At 40.5% G+C, this 23127-nt stretch overlaps 4 protein-coding genes across 7 annotated transcripts in view; all 4 read left to right on the forward strand.

The window, feature by feature from the left end:
• LOC102204329 (uncharacterized) overlaps positions 1–1659 on the forward strand; it is a 19820-nt gene extending 18161 nt beyond the window's left edge. Inside the window, exon 4 of the mRNA XM_005720930.1 lies at positions 1619–1659. Within this exon, the coding sequence (XP_005720987.1) occupies positions 1619–1659 (41 nt within the window). The remainder of the gene's footprint in view (positions 1–1618) is intronic.
• A 509-nt stretch (positions 1660–2168) lies between these two features.
• On the forward strand, positions 2169–9241 carry dhx40 (DEAH (Asp-Glu-Ala-His) box polypeptide 40). Its single transcript, XM_005720691.1, has 17 exons — positions 2169–2542; positions 2710–2855; positions 2993–3112; positions 3597–3833; positions 3967–4033; positions 4136–4267; positions 4369–4468; positions 4558–4644; positions 4725–4907; positions 5017–5097; positions 7157–7314; positions 7521–7635; positions 7758–7866; positions 7952–8046; positions 8152–8221; positions 8313–8541; positions 9043–9241. The coding sequence occupies exons 1-17, from the start codon at positions 2371–2373 to the stop codon at positions 9162–9164; spliced, it is 2223 nt and encodes a 740-aa protein (XP_005720748.1). The 5' UTR covers positions 2169–2370; the 3' UTR covers positions 9165–9241.
• Positions 9242–9449: 208 nt separating this feature from the next.
• Positions 9450–17330, forward strand: akt2 (v-akt murine thymoma viral oncogene homolog 2). Of its 3 annotated transcripts, none has more exons than XM_005720692.2 (14): positions 9450–9917; positions 11568–11647; positions 11887–12018; positions 12117–12228; positions 13332–13485; positions 14306–14437; positions 14535–14600; positions 14705–14773; positions 15021–15143; positions 15433–15561; positions 15852–16066; positions 16724–16811; positions 16886–16988; positions 17113–17330. In XM_005720692.2, the coding sequence occupies exons 2-14, from the start codon at positions 11602–11604 to the stop codon at positions 17190–17192; spliced, it is 1449 nt and encodes a 482-aa protein (XP_005720749.1). In that variant the 5' UTR covers positions 9450–9917; positions 11568–11601; the 3' UTR covers positions 17193–17330. The 3 variants fall into 3 exon arrangements, with proteins under 3 accessions (XP_005720749.1, XP_013766610.1, XP_013766613.1); XM_013911156.1 differs by having other exon boundaries at positions 9452–9917; positions 11473–11647; XM_013911159.1 differs by lacking the exon at positions 9450–9917 and adding an exon at positions 9977–10233 and having other exon boundaries at positions 11473–11647.
• A 3655-nt stretch (positions 17331–20985) lies between these two features.
• ccnp (cyclin P) overlaps positions 20986–23127 on the forward strand; it is a 4638-nt gene continuing 2496 nt past the window's right edge. Inside the window, exons 1-5 of one of the 2 annotated variants that reach the window (XM_005720693.1) lie at positions 20986–21214; positions 21740–21865; positions 22098–22185; positions 22346–22518; positions 22681–22779. In XM_005720693.1, coding sequence (XP_005720750.1) covers positions 21125–21214; positions 21740–21865; positions 22098–22185; positions 22346–22518; positions 22681–22779 — 576 coding nt within the window. In that variant the 5' untranslated portion in view covers positions 20986–21124. The remainder of the gene's footprint in view (positions 21215–21739; positions 21866–22097; positions 22186–22345; positions 22519–22680; positions 22780–23127) is intronic. The other variant, XM_005720694.1, reaches the window with a different exon arrangement.

The following is a 23127-nucleotide window of genomic DNA, read 5'->3' on the forward strand; positions in this document are numbered from 1 at the left end:
TTTTTTTTGCTTCATCTGAATTCATGGTACTGCAATGTACACTATTGAGTAGGTCTATTTGCGTTTTTGGTTGTTTGGAAATGTGTCTCCTGTAAATGTGCCTTCTGAATACACAATGGAAATCAAGGACTTCAGTGTTTTATGTAAAGAAGACTAGTGTGTTCCCCCTGATCTGTAAGTGTTTGCATATGATGCAAGTATGTGTCATTTTGTCAACAGAGTTACATTTTGACAAAGGAATGTTAGGTTTTGATAGCAGAGTTTAGGTTTTGGGAGTGGAGTTTCATTTTGGCACAGATGTGTATGGTATATTTCCCAGTGTTGTGTCGTGTTTACTTGTGTTTAGAGTTTTGGCACAATGAGCGACGTTTTGCAAAATGTGTTCAAGCAACGGGCAAAAACTGTATTATTATAATAAAATCATTTGTGTTGACCCACTATGGACTTTCAGTCGTATGTCTCTTCCTCAAAAATTCGAACCATGACATTAGTTATACATTTGTACAATGAATGCATTATATTCTTCAGTAGTGGTGCAACGGATCAAAAATCTCATGGTTCGGATCGGATCACGGTTTTAAGTCATGGATCGAATCAATTTTCGGATCAGCAAAAATAGAAAAAAAGACAAAAATTCGACTCGTCATTTACTCATTTAAGTATTTTTTGCCTATTAAAAAGTTGCTTTCACACCTAACTGTGGTTTATGCATAGCTCTAACTCTTTAATATTATATTGAGACCCAACTTTCTTGCACAGTGTGTGTGTGTGTGTGTGTGTGTGTGTGTGTGTGTGTGTGTGTGTGTGTGTGTGTGTGTGTGTGTGTATAAAAATACAGCAATCATAGTTGACACTACAACATAAAAAAGACTAAAATAAGTAAAAGAAATGTATATGTTACATTCAATTAAAACATACACAGACCTTATTAACTTCACTATTCATTCCCAGAAAGACCTAATCAAATTTGTAGTCTAGTGTCATCTTTTCCCTTTTAGTTTTAAAGACCTCAGCTGCAGCTTGGAAATTGGAGGAGCATATATGTAATTATATACTCAGTAAAATGTTAGCAGATAATACAAAAGCCAGTTTACAGGCTTCATTTTAAAGCAAAAGGTTCAGCTGCTTATGAACGCAGACGGACATAAAATCCTGCTGCTGCAGTATGCTGTTAGTCATCATTTGTCACATGATGAACATCACATACTGATTTTATACCATCAATGACTTCCTGATACTGTTTTAGGCTATTATCATATCAAATAAAAAATATAGCGGCGATAATCAGTGGAGGTACGCTTTTCCTTAAGACTAACTCATATCTGTGTTTAGCCAATAATACATCTGAAATACCTTCAGGTTCAGGAGATGAATAGGGAGAGAAAGCAAGCTGCATCAGGTCCTTGCAGTCATGCTTTTGTCAAAGGAAGCTGCTGTGCCTGATTCTGATACCCCATTTTGGAACATTCATGTCAAAGTCACAGCCATGGTATCCCCACCTTAAAGATAATCAGCACGGTAGCAGACTAATGCCAAGGTTTTATCCTAAATATTCAGAATTATTTATCACTATGTGACAAACAACACAAAACAACAATTCTGTTTTCCACTCCAACAGGTCACGAGAAGAGTAAAAGCCCAAGAGAAGCCCCGACTTGATCTGTAGATATATTAGAGACGGAATAATTCTGGATTTTTGTTTGTTTGTTTTTGACTTCTTTAAAGTGATACATAGTGCATACTAACTGTATAAATTTTACTCCCCAAAGGAAGTAAAATGCACTGCACATATGGGATTGGTTTTATTGAAGTTCATCAAATCATCATTGTCTTAGATAGAAATGAGTTACGTCGTGATCATATCCAGAAATGGATCCTTAGAGCACTGCGGTAAAAATGTATATTGCTTACATTTAATAAGAGGTTGTTATAATAATGTGGTATGTAAGAGATCCCGTTACTGCTTTTATAAAGAGCAATGTAAAGAGAAAATATTTTAATACATGGTGGGGTTAAGGTTTTATATAGATTTATGGTTGGATTGGCAACTTTCCCTCTCAGTAAGTTTTGATTTCAATAAAAGTAAAAATAGAAAAAAAAAATCCATATACTTTTATTGTGAAGGTGCCTAGGTCATGTGTCCAAAAAAGGACCAATAAAAATGGAGAATGAGTTTAGTTTGCGGAAGCCGAGGAAGTAGCGTGTCGCCTTCGAAACGAGAGGACCAAATTTTTAAATAAGCCGATCCTCTGTAAAGTTTTATAAAGACTCTGGCCGCAAAGATTAATTTAAGTGTGCTCGGCACTGTTAAGGTCAGTGTTTCACGTGTTTAAATCCTCGCACGGCTCAACACATTCAGTTTTGTCGGTTATGTCAAAATCAGCGAAATGGAGCCCAAAAGAAGACGGGTCAAAACGTCTGCCCATCTATCAGCACAAAAGCAAACTAATTCAAGCTGTCAGAGACTGCAGCTTCCTGGTGGTCACCGGTGAGACTGGCAGCGGGAAAACCACACAACTCCCACAGTACCTGCGTGAAGCAGGTAAGCTGACTTTTATTGTCAAACACACAGACATACTCTAATTCTGCACGTAAAGTCACCATATACATGCAGTGTACCTGAACTGAACCGTCTGAATAGTGCGAAGTTGGTGTGGCGACCATTAAATGAAAACGATGGCCAACTTTTGTCTGTTTGTTTTTTTTCAGGTTTTTGTAAAGATGGCAAAATTGGCATCACTCAGCCGCGCAGGGTCGCTGCCATCACTGTGGCCCAGAGGGTAGCCCAGGAGATGCAGTGCACTCTGGGAAAGGAAGTTGGCTATCAGGTCCGCTTTGATGACTGCACGTCACAGGTAAAAAAAAATCTAATAATTAAAATACTACTACTACCTATAATAATAATAATAATAATAATAATAATTTATCCCCTGCAGAAAATACGTGTTTTCAGTATTTTTTTTTGACACACACTTGTTTGTGCCTGAGCCAGGACACGGTGGTGAAGTACATGACAGACGGCTGTTTGCTGAGGGAGGTGCTGGCAGACCCTGCACTCTCTCAGTACAGTGTTATAATCTTGGATGAAGTCCATGAACGCAGCCTTAACACAGTGAGTCACCCTCCTCACCCAGAGTAATTAACATCATGTTGTTAGGACACTGACACATAACAAAGCTTATCAACTCCCTTAAACCAAAACCTCCAGCCCTCAAACACAAACAAACAAATGAACAAAAAACTGAATTACAGCCTTTAAAAAAAACAAATTCTGTGACGTCATATCTGTGGTGGGCCAAGGTTTACATGCACCCATCATGGGTAGCTCCTGCTACAATCGTACTCAAATGTTTTGGTAGTTAGAGGAGCATGCACTGTGTAGTCTTTAAAACAACATAGAAACATTAGATTAGTTAGAACTCATCTTTCAAGATAGCAAATATACAAAATGATTTAAAAACAACATAGGAGATTGAAACACTGAATGGGGTAAACAACTGCACTAAAGTTATCCATTCAAACACTGCCACCTTTTGGTGAAAGTTTTTTTTTTTCTCCCCCTTTTAAGTTTGTTTCTCTGTGTGTTTTATTACAAGGACATTCTCTTGGGTTTAATAAAGAAAGTCTTCACTGACCCAGCCAAGGCCACCAAGGGCCGATCCTTCCCTCTGAAGGTGGTGGTGATGTCGGCCACTTTGGAAACAGACAAACTATCAGCTTTTCTTAGTAACTGCCCCGTCTTCGCTATTCCTGGGAGGACGTTTCCTGTAACCTGCACGTTTGGGTCGGCTGTTGGACCTAAAGATCTGGAAAGCACTGGTTATGTAAAAGAGGTACTCAGGGTCATCTGGAAATCAGGCACTGCTTTAGCCAATAATAATTATTAGTGATTAGGTAAGCTTAGATATGTTGTAGATTGATGTGTTTGGCTGGCGTTTATCAGATTTTACACCTTCTGCTCCACAGGTTGTGAAAGTGGCTCTGGACATTCACACTAGTGAAATGGCTGGGGATATACTGGTGTTTTTGACAGGCAAATAATGATTAGTCTTCATCAAATATCAAGACTGCAACATACTCATTAAAAATAATATTGATAGTCAGCCACATTATTTCCTTTTTTTTTTTTTGACAGGTCAGTCTGAGATTGAACACGCCTGTGACATGCTGTTCGAGAAAGCCGAGTGCATAGACTATCGCTATGATGTAACAGACCAATCAGTGGATGGCCTTCTCATTTTGCCCCTTTATGGATCCATGCCTACTGGTAAACACACACAGTTGTGTCAGATTGAAGCCAGTGTCAGCTTTGTGTGGTGTTACTGTGATGTCATCTTCTTTTCTTTCTTTTTTTTTTTTCTGTCTTAGATCAACAACGGCAGATCTTTCAGCCACCACCTCCAAGAATAAGAAAGTGTGTCGTGGCCACAAACATTGCTGCAACCTCTCTCACCATCAATGGCATAAAGTGAGTAAAGACTGTCGGTCCAGTGGTTTAACAGTCTCTCTCACACCTTTTGGCAAACACATCGTCATGCTATTCTTGTCCACATTTAGGTACATTGTGGACAGCGGCTTCGTGAAGCAGCTCAACCACAATTCGAGGGTGGGCATGGATATCTTGGAGGTTGTGCCTATTTCAAAGTGAGTTTCTGAAAAAATTAAGTCATTTTAGACCTGCGTACAGCTTTAACAGAGACTTGATGTATCTTTTTTGTAATCAGGAGTGAGGCGCAGCAGAGAGCGGGTCGAGCTGGAAGAACTTCAGCTGGGAAATGTTTCAGAATCTATACCAAGGAATTCTGGGAGAAGTGTATGCCTGAATACACAATTCCAGAGATCCAGAGGACGAGTCTGACCGCTGTGATACTCACGCTGAAGTGCCTGGGAATTCATGATGTCATCAGGTATATTTTTACCTCATTCTGTCTCAGTTTCTTATTCAGTGTAGTTTAACTAACTTTGCCTTCCCGTTGTCACCGATTTATTCATTAACAAGGTTGATTTGTTGTTAAGGTTTCCTTATCTGGACTGTCCAGAGGAAAGATTCATACTAGAAGCACTAAAGCAGCTCTACCAGTTTGATGCCATCGACAGGTGAGTACAGTGGATTTAAAAGTCTACACACCTCTATAAAAGTTACATTTTTTGCAATGTAAAATAATGACAGCAAGATAAATCACTTCCAAACTTTAATGTTAACTATAAGATGTGCCACCCAATTAAAAAACAAACATGAATGCGTAAGTGTGTACACTCTTTTATAATAAGTGATATGACTATGGTCAAAACACACCAATCACCAATCTGCCATCAGTTAAAGTTCAGCTGTTCTTGTAGGATTTTTCTTACATTTACTTTAGTTGCATCTTACAAGCTGGTCCACAAAGAGCCTACAAAGCATCATCGTTGGAAGGACAAAACTTTAGGTCATTAAATACACCACAAGACACAGCAAAGATTATCATCAACAAGTGGAGAAAATATTGTGCAAATGTTACTTCTGTAAATATCCACTCAATGAGCACTCAAAGTGCTTTCTACCACAAGTTTTATTCATCCAGTCACACGCACTCATACAGTGATTTTATGTATTACTTAAGTGCTTTATAACACTCACATACACTTTACGGATGCACTGAGGGCAACTGAGGGTTAGGCATCTTGCCCAAGGATACTTCGACATCAGGACTGGAGGAGTTGGAGCAATCCACCAACCATCTGATTGGTAGATAACCCACTCTACTGCCTGAGCCATAGTGACATTACTGTGAAAAGGACTACAGGAGCATTAAAGGAGCTGCCTGAACTTCTGGCAAGAACTGGTTGTGCACTACATGTGACAGCAGTCCCTGTGGTTAAGGATGGCAAGATGGAAGCCTTTTCTTATAGAGAAAAACATCTGATCCCAGCTAAATTTTGCATACATTGAACAAACGTGAAGTCTCCCAAAAGTGTGTTGGAAAATATGTTATAGTGTGATGTGGCCAAGGCTGAACGTTTTGGTCATAATTCCAAAAGGTTTGTTTGGCAGAAAAAACAGCATTGCACATCACCAAACCAGCACCATACCCATGGTGAACCATGGTGGTGGCAGGAACATGCTTTAGAGGCTGTTTTTCTTAAGCTGAGACTGGAATTTTAGTCAAGTGGGAGGAAATTACAAACAGTTCCAAATATCAGTCATTTTTGTCATAAAGTCTTCAGGTGTCTGCTAGAAAGATGAAGAGGAATTTCACCTTTCACCACAACAATCCAAAGTATACACCCAAATCATCAAAGTAATGGCTTCACCAGTAGACGATTGAAGTTTTAGAATGGCCCAGCACGAGCCCAGACCTAAATTCAATGGAAAATCTTTGAAGTGACCCGAAGAGGGCTGTGCACAGGATACGCTCTTGCAATCGGACAGCTTTGGAGCGCTTTTGCAAGGAAGAGTGGGCAAGTTACCAAGTTAACAATTGCTGTGCTGACTCCTACCCAAAAAGGACTCAATTTTGTATTAAAATCAAAAATGTCAACAAAGTGTTAGTGTTCATATTTATGCAACTAGATTATTGTACTTTAAAATTGATTTTATCTAAGTTTATATTGTTTATCAGTTGAATTATATGTGTTCTAGATCAGCAGTCCCCAACCTTTTTTGCGCCACGGACCGGTTTATGCCCAACAATATTTTTCACGGACCGGCCTTTAAGGTGTCGCGGATAAATACAACAAAATAAAACTAGTACCGGTACCAAAAAAAAGATTTATTCATAACACACGTGAAAAGACCCAGGAAAACCGAGTTAACGATAAAAATGATAACAAAATAACGCTGAAAACCGATAAAAAACCCTGAAAACCATACATTTCACACCTGAGCCTCAACTCTCGCGGCCCGGTACCAAACGACTCACGGACCAGTACCAGTCCGACGTCCGGGGTTTGGAGACCACTATTCTAGATCACAATAACCGTGGAAACGATTCTGAAATCATTTATCTTGGTCTTGTGATTTTTTACATCACAAAACCATGGCATTTTATCAAGGATGTGTAGACTTTTTAAATCCAGTGTATTGTTGTTTTTTCAGGGGCATGAAATTTACACAATGTCTTGTGTAAATTTCATGAGCTCTTATCCTCTTATCTCTTTGATGTTTGGGCTGTAGAAGAGGAAATGTGACAAAGCTTGGGGAGCTGATGGTGGAGTTCCCCCTACACCCAGGCCTCACCAGGGCCCTGCTCAAGGCTGCCTCCCTCGGCTGCCAAGACCTGTTGCTTGCTGTGGCGGCCATGCTGTCGGTGGAGAACATCTTCATCAGGCCAGGTCCGCAGTAAATTTTAATGTTGATAATTTAAAGGAAATGTCTTCTAACAGAGACAATAAGCTATACATACAGTCCATTTATTTACTGATATGCTGGTTTATTTGTGTATGTATTTCACATTCTACCAAATGGGGAAGGCAGGTGACATGGAATGAAATAAAGCTTTCGGCTCACAAAGTGTTGGCTGATCTCTTGTTCCCCTCAGGCCACCCTGATAAGCAGAAAGAGGCAGATAAGAAGCACCGAGCGCTGGCTGCAAAGACTGGCAGTATGAACGACTTTGCCACACTTCTCAGTGTCTTTCAGTCCTGCAAATCCAGGTGAAGAAAATAATCGATTAGTACTACAAGATGCATTTCTATTTTCCACTTCTTCCTCTAGAACTTCACATTGCATGACTTTATCTGTGAGCCGCTGTGTGAGCCTCTTATTTGCTCTATAGTGATCGACCTTCAGCGTGGTGTAAAGAGAACTGGATCCACTGGAGGGCGCTGAAGTCAGCCTTTAGTGTGGAGACTCAGCTACGAGACATCCTCCACCGACTCCAGCAGGTAAAGCTTTTTGACATCACTGCGACGCTCTGCTAATTTGTTCATATTGCTTCTCAGTTTGTGGATCTGCCTGCTTGCTTTCTAGAAAAAAGATTTCCCTGTAGAAACATTTGATGGCAACAAGAGTGAACTCTTTAGGCGATGCCTCTGCACAGGATACTTCACTAACGTTGCAAGAAGGTATCTGAAATGATGCTATACGGCCTCATTTGGGGATTCATTATATATAAAAGATTATAAATTCACGGTGGTTGTTGATGTATTGCTTTATCCCATCCCACATAGGTCTATTGGAAAGGTGTTTTGTACAATGGATGGCCATGGATCAATGGTTCACATTCATCCATCCTCATCTGTAAATGATTTTTAAAAATGTTTTTGCTTTAAATAATTCTCTGTATTCAAACTGCAACATAAACTTACTGAGTTTTTCTTGTGGCTTCAAGCTATTTGACCAGGAGGGAGAGCTGAACTGGGTCATCTTCCATGATGTGCTGGCGACATCACGGGTGTACATCCGGACTGTTTGTCCTATTCGATATGAGTGGGTGAAAGATTTATTACCCAAACTCCATGAAGTGGACGCCTATGAACTGAGCAGTGTGGCGAGAGAAGAAGTTACAGCCGAGGAAATGACAAAATGGGAGTCCAGGGAAGCCGCCAAAAGACAATCAGGTTGTTAAAAGTAGAATCTGAGGCAGAGCCTTCAGCTTTCAGGCCCCTCTTCTGTGAAACCAACTCCCAGTTTGGATTTGACTTCTCTCACTTCTTTTCACCATGTGTTATACACCACTCTAAATGTAATCATTCTGGTTCTGCAAGAGATTTATTCCTCTTAAAAGGGAGTTTTTTCTTTCCACTATGACCAAGTGCTTGCTTATAAGGGATCGTGGGATTTTCTCTGTATTTGTGTAGGGTCCTTACCTTACACTATAAAGCACTTTGAGGCAACTGTTGGTGTGATTTGGTACTATATTAAATTGAAGAGGATAAAACTGACTTGTCAGAATATGTATTTATGATGTATGTATTTATTTATTGTTATATAATATTGTGGTTCTTGGTCTGTACTCACATTACTGAGAGATACCATCAAAAATAGCTCAAAGAGGGTGAATTTAAAAGGGTTAACCTGTGCGGTGCTTTTCTGTTTGTTTGTTTTTTTTAATCTTCCAGAGGTTTCTGATGAGGATGCAATGAAGAAGCTGGAGAAGCGAAACGACGAAACCACAGTGAGCGAAGCTCGTGCTCGCTACCTGCAGCGAAAGCAGCAAAGGCAGCAGAGTAAACCTCTCTGATGTTTTTAAGGAAGTGATTCATACGCTATAATACAAAGGAGCAGTTTTAGAAGACATTTAAATAATAAAATATGTAGTGGTAATAAAATCGCCTCTGTCTTCTTTAATCCCTCCACTTTACATGCTACACTGCAGCTGTGACTCTGTTTGCTTTTAAAACTCCTAGCTGACTGACTTGAGATCCATTAACATTAATTTGGCTTGTTTCACACGACTGCCTCCCTGTCACTCAGTCCAGCTCTTTCAGGCTAAGGTTACAGCAAAGCACTTGATGTACTTTCACACTGACCGTTCAGGTGCAGTGGACCCCTCTCTGGTCTCGTACGTCACTTCCTTTTAGTGTGAGTCTGCGGGGCCGCTGTACTGTCTGGCTGGGACGGAGGGCTTCAGTGCTAACCTTATTAAACTCCAAAGAGGCGTTTTCTTTTCTCCTGGATTGTTCTTTTTAATTACTTGTCATCGCATTTACCTGCCCGGCACTTCGCACCTTAGTGGAATCTGTTCCCTGGTCTGTTCACACACGTTTCAACAGAGCACTGCAGCAGCGACTTGAGCAAGCACGCCGCCGCTACCGCTGTTGTTGTCAGAGAAGAAAACAAGCTCGGCGAGCAGTCCGCTAAGCTGTGTGATCATTGACAGAGTTCAATACACACACGCTTCCAGTGATATCTGAGGGTAGCTCTGCGATAGCGTAGCTCCGAGCCTTTTCAAAGAAGCGACGGCTGGGACTTCTTCGTTGTCACTCAAGCCGAGGTAAGAACAACCAGAGTAACGAGAAATACCGCAAACGGCTAACTAACATGCTAACTAGCTGCTAGCTTGAAGGATATTTTGGCTAGCTGCCTTGTTTGGTCGTAATGCGGTCACGGTCAGTGTCCTCGCTGCTACCTGACGCGCCACTTGGCCTAGCTGCACATCGGCTATAATGTTAGCTGGGAGTGTTGTAACTACTCTACTCATAAGCTAGAGAAGCTTTGAGCCCGCTTTGGACTTGGAGGAGTAGCATTTGTTGACTTTGTTTCAGTTAGCTAGCTACACCACTGGAGGATGTGGACGTGTTAACGTTACGGTAATGTTTACGTTTGGCAGATTGTGGTCGCGCTGAGTACGGTGCTTAGTTTTAAATTTGAATTAAATTATATTTTCCGACAGAGTAGCAGCATATGTGTCGGCTTGCCTCCGTTTCTTTAAGAGTTGCTGCATTTTAGGGCAAAAAACAACCTTAACGCTTGGCTGGTAGTGTTGGGAGGAGAGGTCACGTCTGTAAAAACAAAGGGGTGTAAGTTTACAAGGAAATGTCCTCCTTGTTTATTATCTCAGAGAGCAATTACCTATTATTCTGGCCAAGCTGTGATAACTAAGGATAGTCATAAAAAAAAGAAAGTCTGAAGTCGAGGGGAGCCTTATCTGTTTCATCTTTGTAAACAAGGCAGTTCAAACAGTCTTTGTGACTGTACGCACTGTAATATTCAACCCCTTCATTTTCACCGAAACGCTGCGAAATTCCGGTAAACCTATTATCTAACATAAGCTGTTGATTCAGGACTGACCCTGGATCACCAAGGCCTCTCCACAAACATTTAACAAGAGCCGTTGTTGCTTTTTGACATTACACAGCGTTTCAGCCATTTCACTGTTAGATGAGCGGCATTGATTTCCTGATCACTTTCACTTGGCTATTGCTCGAATACGAGGATCTACTACGTTTGGCTATAACGTGACAGTAAAAAAAAAAAACACCGGGGGGTGGTAAAGATTTGTCAGAGAGATTTGCATGAGATAATGATGACGGCACCTGGAGTGGTCATGATAAAGATTTGCAAATTGCAGCAGTTTTCTTTTGTTGTGGAGTTGCTTTTCAAAGTGGCAGAAGGTGGAGAGTTTACTCAGGCACATTGCTGCAATGACAGCAGTCAGATAGGCATCAAGAGCAACACTTTTTTTTTCTTTGTGCATGTGTGTCAGTTTCAGTTTGTCTTCACCGTTTTGCTTCCTTTAGGCATAGTGTCTTCTCGTATTCATTTTCGTTCCCCTGCACCTTAGTGAATATTAAAAACAATTACTTGAGGCTATGTGTTCCTATTCAAAGTGAGGAACCGAATTGTCCATTCAGGGAACGTTTTTAGTAGTTATCGACAACTAACATTACACTTTTCCGATAATCCTGTGCAGCTCTGCGTGTTTCTTATTTAAGTGAATGTAGATAACCTATTTAACTTGGCTTTTTAACTGGCTTTGTTGTATTTTACCTTTCATACTCTTCTTGGTTATTCTCAATTTAACTGGCGTGCTTGGTTCTTTCCTCCAGGTATTTCTTTCTTTTTTTGTTGTTGTTATCTGAGCCACAGTGAGGCACTTGACCAATAAGAACAGCTTGCACAATTTCCACCAACCTGTCTGCAGCCCCCTCCCTACCCAGACAGTCTTCTGCCCCAGCATGAATGAAGTCAGTGTTGTGAGAGAGGGATGGCTCCACAAGAGAGGTAAGGGGACCTTTGTGTTCAATATCCATCACCTGAGTCTGCATTAAATGACATAATTTTATATTTTAAGTATTAGCTACTTCTTGTGAGCTTGTCAGGGGTTCCTTTATTGACAGAGAACAGCTGTGACAGCCTTATTGGATTCCCAGTGTAATGATGTTCGAGTACATGTATAGGAAAGTCAGACATCACTGGCCTCTCTTTAAAAAAAAAAAATAAATAAATAATCTGTTTTTCAGGTGAATATATTAAAACATGGCGTCCTCGTTACTTCATCTTAAAGAGCAATGGCTCCTTCATTGGCTACAAAGAGAAGCCTGAGGTGTCCAGTGACCACAACCTCCCACCACTCAACAACTTCTCTGTCGCAGGTCAACTTTCCCTTCTGGCTGACAAACTTGAGTCAGTGCAATATCTAAACTCTGTTTTATTGTTTGTGCCTTCAGCTGAAGTGTCTGTGCTTTTGCAGAGTGCCAGCTGATGAAGACGGAGCGCCCCAAGCCCAACACGTTTGTCATTCGGTGTCTGCAGTGGACCTCCGTTATTGAGCGGACTTTCCATGTAGACAGCAATGAGGAGAGGTAAGACTTCCCACTCTCTGTGGGAAAAGTGTCGATCACAGTGGCTTTAGGCTGGTGCATCTTAAAATTCTGTTTACTTGTGAAAATGGCTTTTGTCTGTAATTTGTCTCTCCATACTACATAAATATCCTAAAAATGAACTTAAATATTGTTCAGAGATGACATAAACTCTGCTTGAGCTCAGTAAACCTTGTTTTCTTTATCATCATTTGCAGAGTGCTGTTTCACTAGAACCAGACTCCAGTTATTTATTTATTATTTATATCCAGTTATTATTTACTACTGGTGCCTACTGGTGGTGGTCAGAGGGCCCGGTGGCGCCAGTGTCCGGCAGCCTCGCCTCTGTCAGTGCGCCCCAGGGTGGCTGTGGCTACATTGTAGCTGCCATCACCAGTGTGTGAATGTGTGTGTGAATGGGTGGATGACAGGTTGTGTAAAGCGCTTTGGGGTCCTTAGGGACTAGAAAAGCGCTATACAAATACAGGCCATTTACCATTTACCATTTAATTGCTCTGAAGTGGATTTTGCCCTTTCTTTTGTTTCAGATACATAACAAGTTTAAATAAGTGAACTGATCATACATGTGCGGTCTTGGAGATTACAGATTTAAAACAACAGCAGAGTTTTATATAGCGTTGCCATGGTATCCAAATGTTGGCAATATGTTTTTTAATTTATATGATACAAAATCCTTTGTGTAACCAAGTTGATTTTAGTATGTAGTTTTGATCACATCTTAAAACAGCTTTAAAAGAATAAAAACGGAAAGACACAGAATGGACCAGAATTAATCCAGAGTCGATAAATGGGTCATTGTTAACCACACTCACTGAAAGCCATTTAGTTTCCAAGTATGAGCAGCCATCATAATCTAAAGAGAATTCAGGGCCAGATTAGGCCTGATTATTCACCTCTAACCCAAGCATTCGTCATTGGGCTTTGTTTACATCGTCTCTGCCAAGTAGCAAATCCCAGCAGCCCCTAGATGACTAGTACACGGATTATCCTCTACCTTCTAAACTTAGCATGCTAGACTACAGATTTTCCCACTGAGATTTATTTAAATTTTGACTACTTTGATGCGTGTGTGTTGCTCCAATCAGGGAGGAATGGATGCGATCGATCCAGGCGGTAGCAAACAGCCTGAAGAGTCAGCAGCAGGATGAGGAGCCCATGGAGATCAAATTTGGCTCCCCGAGTGACAGCAGTGGCATGGAGGACATGGAGATTGCTGTGTCCAAATCCCACACAAAAGTGGTCAGTATTTGCACAAGCAGTGCCTGGCAGCTGAGTGTATGCTGTGTTTGTCCAGCTAAGCTCATCTTTATTGAGCAAGTTGTTCAAACTTTAAGCCTCTTTCTCAAAGCTTTTTTTTCCCCCTTGGTTTTGATGAAGCAATCTTTAAAGGAGTTCAGAGTAACATTTCATTATATATTTTATCAATTGCTAAGTCACTTCAATTGATTTTGAAGATTGTTGAAAATAACAACCAGTGAGGTTGTTATTGAGTATTAAAAACATATAACATGTATAGCTGTTAATGTGTACTGATCAAATACAAGTTTGTTGTTCTGTAAAGAAGTCTTAATTTATGGGGTAAAAGTGTTCCTATCACATCTTATCCCAGTTGAAGTGTTCTGCTTTACTTTGTGTTTGTGCGATATAATTCAAATTGTGATCTGCCTCCTTGTCACCTCCCTTACATTCTGTACACCAGAGGCCTGCACAAGTCTTTGAAGTAATTCTTTGAAATGAATATCAGTCCATCTTGTTGCTTTTGTTTCTCATGCAATATGAAAAATTTGCAATATTTTGAACTACATCATGGCATAACATGTTGCCTGTCATTAACACGAGAAATCAACATGCTAGGATACATCAGCAGTGTCCAGTAGCTGTTACTTTACATTTTAGATAGAGGTAGTTCCGATGTATTTATACATAACAACACATCCTTCAGTCCAATCAGAGTTCGAAGATGAAACATTGGTGGCATCTTTGAGAGTTGAGTTTCGTTCAAGAGCACTCGTAGACCCATTAATTTGTCTCGGCTGATCTTTGACCTCTGTTTTCTTAGACTATGAGTGACTTTGACTACCTGAAGCTTCTGGGCAAAGGGACATTTGGTAAAGTGATCCTGGTGAAGGAGAAGGCCACAGGGATGTACTATGCCATGAAAATCCTGCGCAAAGAAGTTATCATTGCTAAAGTGAGTCCTGTCACATCAATATGTGTAGTAGCAGAATTCTGAGCAGTTAGTTAGGTGTTGTTTACACTCCAAGTACTGAATGTGTGTTTATATTTAGGATGAGGTGGCACACACAGTTACAGAAAGCCGAGTTCTCCAAAACACACGGCATCCTTTTCTAACGGTGGGTAACGGTGCATCTATTGTTGTTTCAGTTTCTGCTTTCCTACAATGACTGGACTTTCATCAGTATAAAACAGTCAGTAATTCATCTTCCCTCTTTTACAGACACTAAAATATGCATTTCAAACACACGACCGGCTATGCTTTGTGATGGAGTATGCAAATGGAGGAGAAGTAAGTCTTCCTCTTTCTCTTACTGTTGTGTCATTTCTTTGCGTGACCTTTTGGAAAATGGCTAGTTGCAGAAGGGCAAAAACATAGAGGACACTGCAGTATTGGGTCACATTAATGAATAAAAAAAGAATAGGTTTGATTTGAGAAATGTATTCCAATGTGCTTTTTTCTTTTCAGGAAATCCAATGTCTTGAGAGGATTTACGAATATTGTTTTGAGCTCTTTCCTGTTTTTAATTCTCTTGCAGCTCTTCTTTCACTTATCCCGGGACAGAGTATTCACAGAAGACAGGGCTCGATTCTATGGTGCAGAAATAGTGTCAGCACTGGAGTACCTTCATTCACGCAATGTAGTTTACAGGGACCTGAAGGTAGGAGGATTTCTGGCTTTGACTGTATAACAGTAATGTATACATATATTAAGGAGGGATGGGAGGGATATATAGGGATTAGCTAGTAAGGGAGTAATGACTTGATAGCATCATTACTCCATGCAGCATCTCTGATGCAACACATCAAAACATCCAAGTTTTGCAGTCACACTGCAACAGGACAACAAATAAACACTTTTAATATGTACAATAAGTATGCGATTTTAAATTATTTTCCCAGCATGGCTGTGGGCTGATTTGACTCTAATTTGAATTTCTCCCCGCACAGCTGGAGAACCTCATGTTAGACAAGGACGGCCACATAAAGATAACAGACTTCGGCTTGTGTAAAGAAGGGATCACAGACGGCGCCACCATGAAAACCTTCTGTGGAACCCCGGAGTACTTGGCACCAGAGGTAATTCAGTGGTTGCTTTTATTGTCATGAGGGTGGTTTGTGGACAGTATGATGTAAAAAGGCACCAGTGACACAGAGCTGGATGAGACAAGTGGGATAGATGATAAACAATATTACCTTGATAAAAGGACCAGTCACAGTATTCAAAGTGGCCATTTTATCAGAGGATGTCTGTTGCCACCTTGTTCCCAATTTTCTTTTGTTATGGAAAAAATGTTTACTGATATTCCTGCACCGCTATTTTCATTGTTTGGTTTCTTTCTCAACACTTTTCATTTCTACCCTGTCAGGTGCTGGAGGACAACGATTATGGTCGAGCAGTGGACTGGTGGGGATTGGGTGTAGTGATGTATGAGATGATGTGTGGCCGATTGCCTTTTTACAACCAGGACCATGAGCGCCTCTTTGAGCTTATCCTAATGGAGGAGATCCGCTTCCCCAAGAACCTGGCTCCTGAGGCCAAGGCCCTGCTGGCAGGCCTGCTTAAAAAAGATCCCAAACAGAGGCAAGTTGTCCCATCACAATAAGCACTACTTTATGAATATTATGAAGAATAATTAGAGAGAGAATTAAATGGCTAAGTTGAACCTTAAAGATTTTTACAGCCACTTAACCAAAAATAAACCGCCTAAAATATGTTTTTGATTAAAGCTTAAAATTCTTGAATACATGAATATTTATTCATTGTTTTGAACTTTATCTGCAGCATAATGGATACATGGCAGCAGTTCAGCTGCACTTGTTGCACTCTGTTAGTTTTCTGAATCTTCCACTGTGCTCAGGGGCACCATGTATTCAGCTATAAAAGGAGTAACCATGTTATTTAAGCCCATGTTCTTTCTTGATTTGTTTTGGCTCAGGATAATGGCCATAAACAGGAATGTAATTAGTTGTTGTTTTGACCAAGCACTGCGTTTCTGGTAATAGTTGGAGAACTGCTAATATTAGCACATTAAGGACTGCCTGCAGGCTTACTAACACATTGCATATGGTAAGGAAATGAAAAATAAATTTGTCTACAAATTGGTAAATATAAGTCAGTGGAGACCAACACAACAAGTGCTTGTTGTGCCCATCTAATGACTGTGTTTTGTACATTTATTTGTAGCTGGTGAGTGTGTGGGTGGTGGTGACGATGATGGTGTTTTTGTTGTGTTTACAGGCTCGGAGGTGGTCCAGACGATGCCAAAGAAGTGATGAGCCACAAGTTCTTCACCTCCATTAACTGGCAGGATGTCATTGACAAAAAGGTGAGATGAAAACAAACGATGGGGGAAACTGGATGACCGGCATGCGAACTGACTGATTTCCTTCCTCTCCTCAGCTTATTCCACCCTTCAAGCCACACGTAACGTCTGAGACGGACACGCGCTACTTTGACGACGAGTTCACAGCACAATCTATTACAATAACTCCTCCAGACAAGTGTAAGTGCACTTAAGTGGCTGCTTTTCTTTGTGCTTGGATTTATTTTTCTAAGCAGCTCTAAGTTGTTGTTTTTTTTTTAACGTCTAGTTTCATCTTTGTATCATCTTCTTCTCTCCCCTCCAGATGACAGTTTAGACGTAGAGGATTCAGATCAGCGTACTCACTTCCCTCAGTTCTCCTACTCTGCCAGCATACGGGAATGATCCCTCAGACTTTTGAATGAGCAGGCAGGCTGACACACGATCACAATCCCACATACACACTTGCACTGCTGAGGAAATTTGAACGACACCAACAATTTAAAAAAAAAATAAATAAAGGAAAAAGAAAGTGGCACAAGACACATTTTCATTCTGTTTTTAACGCACACATACTGGCAAATCAGACAAGACACAGATCATAGTAGTAGGGAATGAACACACACAGACACTGAATGACTGACCTCAGCAGGTTGGTGTGGATAGACTGGCAGCTTTGTCTCTGTAAGTCCTCTCAGGGCTTGCGTTAGGCTTCCCTGCGGGACCTCTGCTGCAACACATCAGAGCCTTGACACTTTGAAAACCAGGTTATGCCAGCAAGTAACACCTCTTTACCAGCTGTTCCATGCTTCACACACACAAATAAACACACACCAAAATCTACCAACTCATGCACAGACTGCATAAATGTACTTGATAGAGTTTTACAAAACCAGTATAATCAAGATTGGGAAAATCACAGCAATTTGATGATGGGGGAGACAAAGTTTGATTTCATCACTTGTTACGGTTTTAAATGTAAAGCCATATTTCTGCATTTATTTTTTTTTTACATTTTTTTTTTAACAAGTGCTCTTTCTGGAACTTGCTGTTACAAATCAAGAGTGGGATTTTTCCCTACAGTTGGGTTAAAGGGGGGCAATAAGGAAGAGGAGAAGGGTAAGGAGGGGTTGCCATTACTGTTTGCACTGCTTGTGTGTGTGCGTGTGTGTATGCAAATGGTCGAGCAGATGTGTATGTGCATATAGGGTGCAAGAGAATGTATGAACAACCATTTTGAGTCTCAGCCATCCATTCGTGTCTGTTTTTATGCACGATGTTTTGGGTTTTTTTTTTTTAACTCTGAACTTTTGCTGGAATATGGACAAGAGAGGACGCCACCGAGCACACTAAACACGCTGGGTGTTTTGTTTTTGTTTGTTTTTTCTTAAGGGAACAGGCATGTCATTTATGATTGGCTGGCTTACTGCTAAGTTGAATCAGTCTGGATTATAAACTGGGATCGTGTGTATGGCTCACATTTGCTTTAAAATACTGCATTAAATTTATCTTGATGCAGCAGACAAGCTCTTAGCATCCAAAGTGTGCGACTAACTTGTAGCCAGTTGAAAGTCTAAGCAAGTTTTCCTTCAGGCTAGCCGAACTTCCATGTTGAAGCAGTAGGAATAGAAAGAAATCCCCCCCCCCACCTGTCTACAGAGACCAATCTAGAGGAGAACAGACATCTACTGCTCTCACTGGAGAATTTGGCACCAGTCGTTTATTTTCAATCTGTATTACCAATTTTTTTTTTTTGTGTGTGTGTGTGTGCTGTTTTGTTTTTTTTAATTTAGCCCGTGGGTGTCTCCCCTGTATTTAGAGAATGAGCGTTCAATCATTGGTAAGAGGCCAAAATTTGACTGAGTTGTTAAACACTTCACATGATTCCACCTTTGATGTTTAGTCTTTGTGTTTTTAGGGTTTTTTTTTTTTTTTTTGGTTTTTTTTCTTAAATTCTGTGTTGAAGCACTTAAATCTGTGTAGCTGTACATCTGGAGCAACAGTCTGCAGGTTTACAATCAGACTAAAAGCTGCGTGAGCTGTTTGACCGACCTTCAGCCTGCGAAAGAGGAGGAACTGATGGAAACGCGAGCGCTGATGTTGAAATAATAAAAGCCCTGAACATGATATTGAAAGAGTACTCAAATTGATGAACGTGTATTCCATAATGCTGGAAGAGGATGCTGGTTGCTCTTTGAACTTAACTAAAGGAACATCAAAACTTTTTTTTTTTTTTTTTTTGTATGTCATCATTTTTTGTTTGGTTTTTTTTCCATTCCCCCCCCCCCATCTATTTCTCAAACCTTTGAAGACACATTGTCTTGTTTGAGTATACGTTATATAAGATATATATTAAACTTTTTTTAAACCACTTTCTTTTAAGTTCTTCATTTCAAGGGGATTCCACGTGAGGATTGCTTATGTAGCAATTTGACTTGCATTGTCACATCAGACACATCAAAAATGAATTTAATGGTTTTATTAATAATAATAATAATAATAATAAGCTGATATTGGAATAGCTTTGAAGGGAGGGAAAAATGGAAGTTTGTCACTTTTTACTTAAAGAGACATTTGCCCCAAAATGGGTTAATTGTGAGCAAGCCAAGAGCAGCACTTGACTGAACTTACTGTGTATATAAATATTTTCTGCAACAAATCAGCATTCTCTGGGACATCCCTCGTGTCATGTCACATCTTTATTTCTTCAATTTTAAGTTTGTGTGAATGTTGTGGTGTGACAGAGTGTGCCTGTGAGTGAAAGTGGTGAAATAGACACGAGAATCTAAAGGCCCCTGCTCCTCAAATGATGATGATTATGTGGTGATCAAATGGCTTTGATTTACAGTTCACAACTCCAGCACCTCTTCTCACTGGCTCAGGCACAGCCATCATACTCTAGCCTAGCGTCCTGCGTTTTGGAAACAGCAGGATCAGATATCAGAACCATTGCACTGATGGACTCCACTGTGGACTTGCCTTCATTGCTATCACGGCCATAAGGGGGTGCTGCTGGACTTCTTTTGATATTGGTTGTGAAGCCATACACTGAACCTCGCTGCTGGCCACGCTTTAAGCAATGCTTCAATGCTAAACATGCAAGTTAATACCCCTGACCTCTCCTGTAGGCGTACACGGGCACAACAAGTGCCTCTTTATTATTTTGTAAATACCAAAAAAAAAAAAAAAAAAAGAAGCAGCTAGATGGGGAATGCAGCATTAGTAGAAGGGGAGGCCTGCAGCTTCGTAGTGTTTGATTTGCAGCTTTACTATGGTTATCTTGCTTCTTTGTATATTTGAATGTGATCAGCAGTCAGGAATGTCACACCTGATGCCGGTATAAAAGATTTTTTTCCTCCCCTTTTTTTTTTAATATAGATTTTTTTTTTTTGCTTGTTGCTGTTAGTTAAGGCTCAGAGGGCAATGAAAAAAAGCAATCTCTAAGGGGAGGACTTTGTCCTGAAAGGCATTTCCAGCCCCCTTTTGCAAGACTTTACAATGTAACGGGTGATACCTGCTACAGTATGGTAGCTTATAACATTTGCAACTATAATGTGCCAGTAAACATTTTTACTGAAGAAATCTGTGTGTGTTTTTCTTTCATGAACTTGGTCAGTGTAAGCTACATATACATGCACTCCTTTTCCTGGATAAGGTTGTCAACTAAAGGGACTGTACGTTTAGATTAATGTTACACAATGAGTGTTAGAATTTAAATATAGATGCATATTAGGCCAGAAATAAATTCAACCCAGACCTAGTTGAAGCCATGAGATGCTTTGAAATACCATTTGTGCAATTATTTGAGAAAGGGCATTTCCTACAAGCCAATTCTAGCAACTCAATTATTACATCATTTTGTAATTCGACGATTGCACTATGATAGCTTTGTTTGTATTATAAAACTAGTGAAGGAACATGGCCTCGCGTTGACCTTCGTGGGGTTGCATAAAATGCCCCAATTATGAGAGTATAATATAACCGTTAGCATTGTTCGATCTCACTAAAACGTAAGTCGCGGTGGACAAAACATTTCATTTAAGACTTAAAGTTTATCTTTTTCCTTGAACTACGCAGATGAATTTTATGAGCTTTTAAGGACCCATGAATGTCTCACGGTTTGACGTTTTCGCTACAATATGCATTTTTGCGCAATCTCCATTTGTTTATTTAGCCATCTATCTGGCTATCCACCGGAAGTTCTAACCTGTCCATCACACCATTGACCCCGCCCCAATCAGTGGGCTCACCTGTCTTTATTAATGGCTGTTCTGGCTGCACGACTCTGCTCCAGGCCTCCGTCGACACCCGTGGATAAGTAGCTGCAGCGGCCGTGCATGAGACCTCTGTCTTCGGCTGTGACCATGGCCAGGACTGGGTTCTGCGACACCAAGCCTCTGCTGGACTTACACAAGAAGGTTTGCTCGGTGTGCTCCAGGGACCCAGTCTTAAACATATGTGATATACTTCTAAAATCAACTGTTAGAATGAAGCATGGAAATTTCTTCAGTTTCCATGCTTCATTTCTTTTCTGCCTTAAACCTTGGTGTGCTTGCTCAAATGCGGTGAGAATTTGGGCAAGCTGGTGGAGAAGTGAATGAGGAAAAGTAACCTTTACCTCATTAATCACATTCCTTTGTTATTGCACCCCGTTATCATCTCACAGCAACATAATTAGATGAGTCTGAAACTTTTTTTTTTTTACTGCACTGCAGTCACCTTTCTCAAAGTCTACAAGTTTCTGTTATTAGACTGATTGTGTTCACCTGCCATGAGTCCATGTGGCTGTAACAGGACCTTGATGTGAGGCACGCTTTTTGAACAAATCATTGCAGAGATATACTGTCAGCAGATTGTCTCACAAACTGTACTGGGGGGAGAAATGCATAGCCATTCAATTTTAATGTCAGAATCAGAAAGTGTCAGTCAGTTACCATCTGTGATCCCTCCAGGCGGATGAAAGGCGAGCCCCACTAAGAACCTGGGCTAATGCCTCTGGGCCTATAGATCGCTGGCTGCCTGTAGAAGCAAACGAGTCCAGGATGAACTTGCTTAAAATGGAACCAGAACGCAGATGGGTATGCTTTTTGTCTCCCAACACTAACATGACTTCATGTACTTAAAGTGACTTAATGTATTCTTTTGCCAGCTAAGTGTAGAATGGTTGCAGGAATTCTGTGTGGATGTAAAGTTCCTCTCCTTTGGAGAAAAAAGTCTGGGTTAGAATTGGTGCTTTTATTTTTCCTTGCCATGATCATAAGAGTTGCAAATTGAGCATCATTTTGCAATGATCAAATGTATTCTCTGCAGGAAAGGAGGGTGTCCTTGCAAACCAGTGATGGCATCATCATGGGGTTTCATGAGGACAGTAGGGCATGGTCACCTGGTAAATTAATTGGTATGTTTTGTTTTGAAAGATCAGAGCCATAAAACCACGTGGTGCCAACATATAGGATGAATGGTTAATAAAATTGAATTGTCAGTGTTCATAAGAGGGAATATCGTTTTAAATCTGCTCAACGTTTATAAACTTGTGCTTCTCTTGCTGTCCTGTATAGCAGAAGGGTGTGTAGAAGATCCTGTGCTGCTTTATCCTTGTGGCCTGCAGGGTCTTCCTAGCCTACAAGTGCTGGTTCCTAGTTTGTTGCGCCATGAAATAGAGAAGGCATTAGAGAAATTAGATGTCATATGGGACCGGACATATGCCTGGGAGATGTTTCTAGACATGATGGTGAGACACAATTAAACCCCTTCATGTCTTATCTGAGTTAACCTTGTCTTTCAAGTGGGCTGTGTGCACAGGTCACTTGTAATGTGACTTCACACACTTATTATTGCACTCTCATCCTTTATTTTTTTAATGTGCCTTCTGTCTTCTATTTTCATCCTTTAGCGAACCCAGACACAGAACTCTCTTCCCAGTGCTGACCTCCCCAGGTATTTTACTAATGCCACTCGAGGTATTCTGGTGGATTGGCTCATTCAGGTTCATGTAAGTCCCATTTAAAGTAGATTAATTTTTAGCTAATCAAAGACTCTATCCCTTTGTTGGGTTGTTTGTAAAAAGTAAAACGGGTACTGGGCACACAGGACACGCATGAAAACACACCATCAAAGTAAGTGGATAATGTTGGGTCAATCTATCTAAAAAAAAAAAAAAACTATGAGCATACATATTGTAAGTTTGTAAATATGTAAATGGTGTTATTTATATACAGTTCAGGTTATTGCACATATAATTTGGTATTGCACAGTGGTGGTTTATAGAGGGAAATGGGGAAAGTTGGGGGGCGGGGGTGGGACTGTGTTAAACTGTTTGGGGTTTTTTTTTTTTTGCCGG

This window comes from Pundamilia nyererei, unplaced genomic scaffold (assembly GCF_000239375.1).
Source record: "Pundamilia nyererei isolate P.nyererei 1_Seehausen unplaced genomic scaffold, PunNye1.0 scaffold00003, whole genome shotgun sequence".
Taxonomy (NCBI): domain Eukaryota; kingdom Metazoa; phylum Chordata; class Actinopteri; order Cichliformes; family Cichlidae; genus Pundamilia; species Pundamilia nyererei.

Coding starts and splice junctions, on each gene's coding strand:
- dhx40 (XM_005720691.1), top strand. CDS start 2,371: ATGTCAAAATCAGCGAAATGGAGCCCAAAAGAAGACGGGTCAAAACGT. Junction 3,834..3,966: donor GCACTGGTTATGTAAAAGAG/GTACTCAGGGTC, acceptor TCTGCTCCACAG/GTTGTGAAAGTGGCTCTGGA. Junction 5,098..7,156: donor CAGTTTGATGCCATCGACAG/GTGAGTACAGTG, acceptor TTTGGGCTGTAG/AAGAGGAAATGTGACAAAGC.
- akt2 (XM_005720692.2), top strand. CDS start 11,602: ATGAATGAAGTCAGTGTTGTGAGAGAGGGATGGCTCCACAAGAGAG. Junction 14,601..14,704: donor CACGGCATCCTTTTCTAACG/GTGGGTAACGGT, acceptor CCTCTTTTACAG/ACACTAAAATATGCATTTCA. Junction 14,774..15,020: donor AGTATGCAAATGGAGGAGAA/GTAAGTCTTCCT, acceptor ATTCTCTTGCAG/CTCTTCTTTCACTTATCCCG.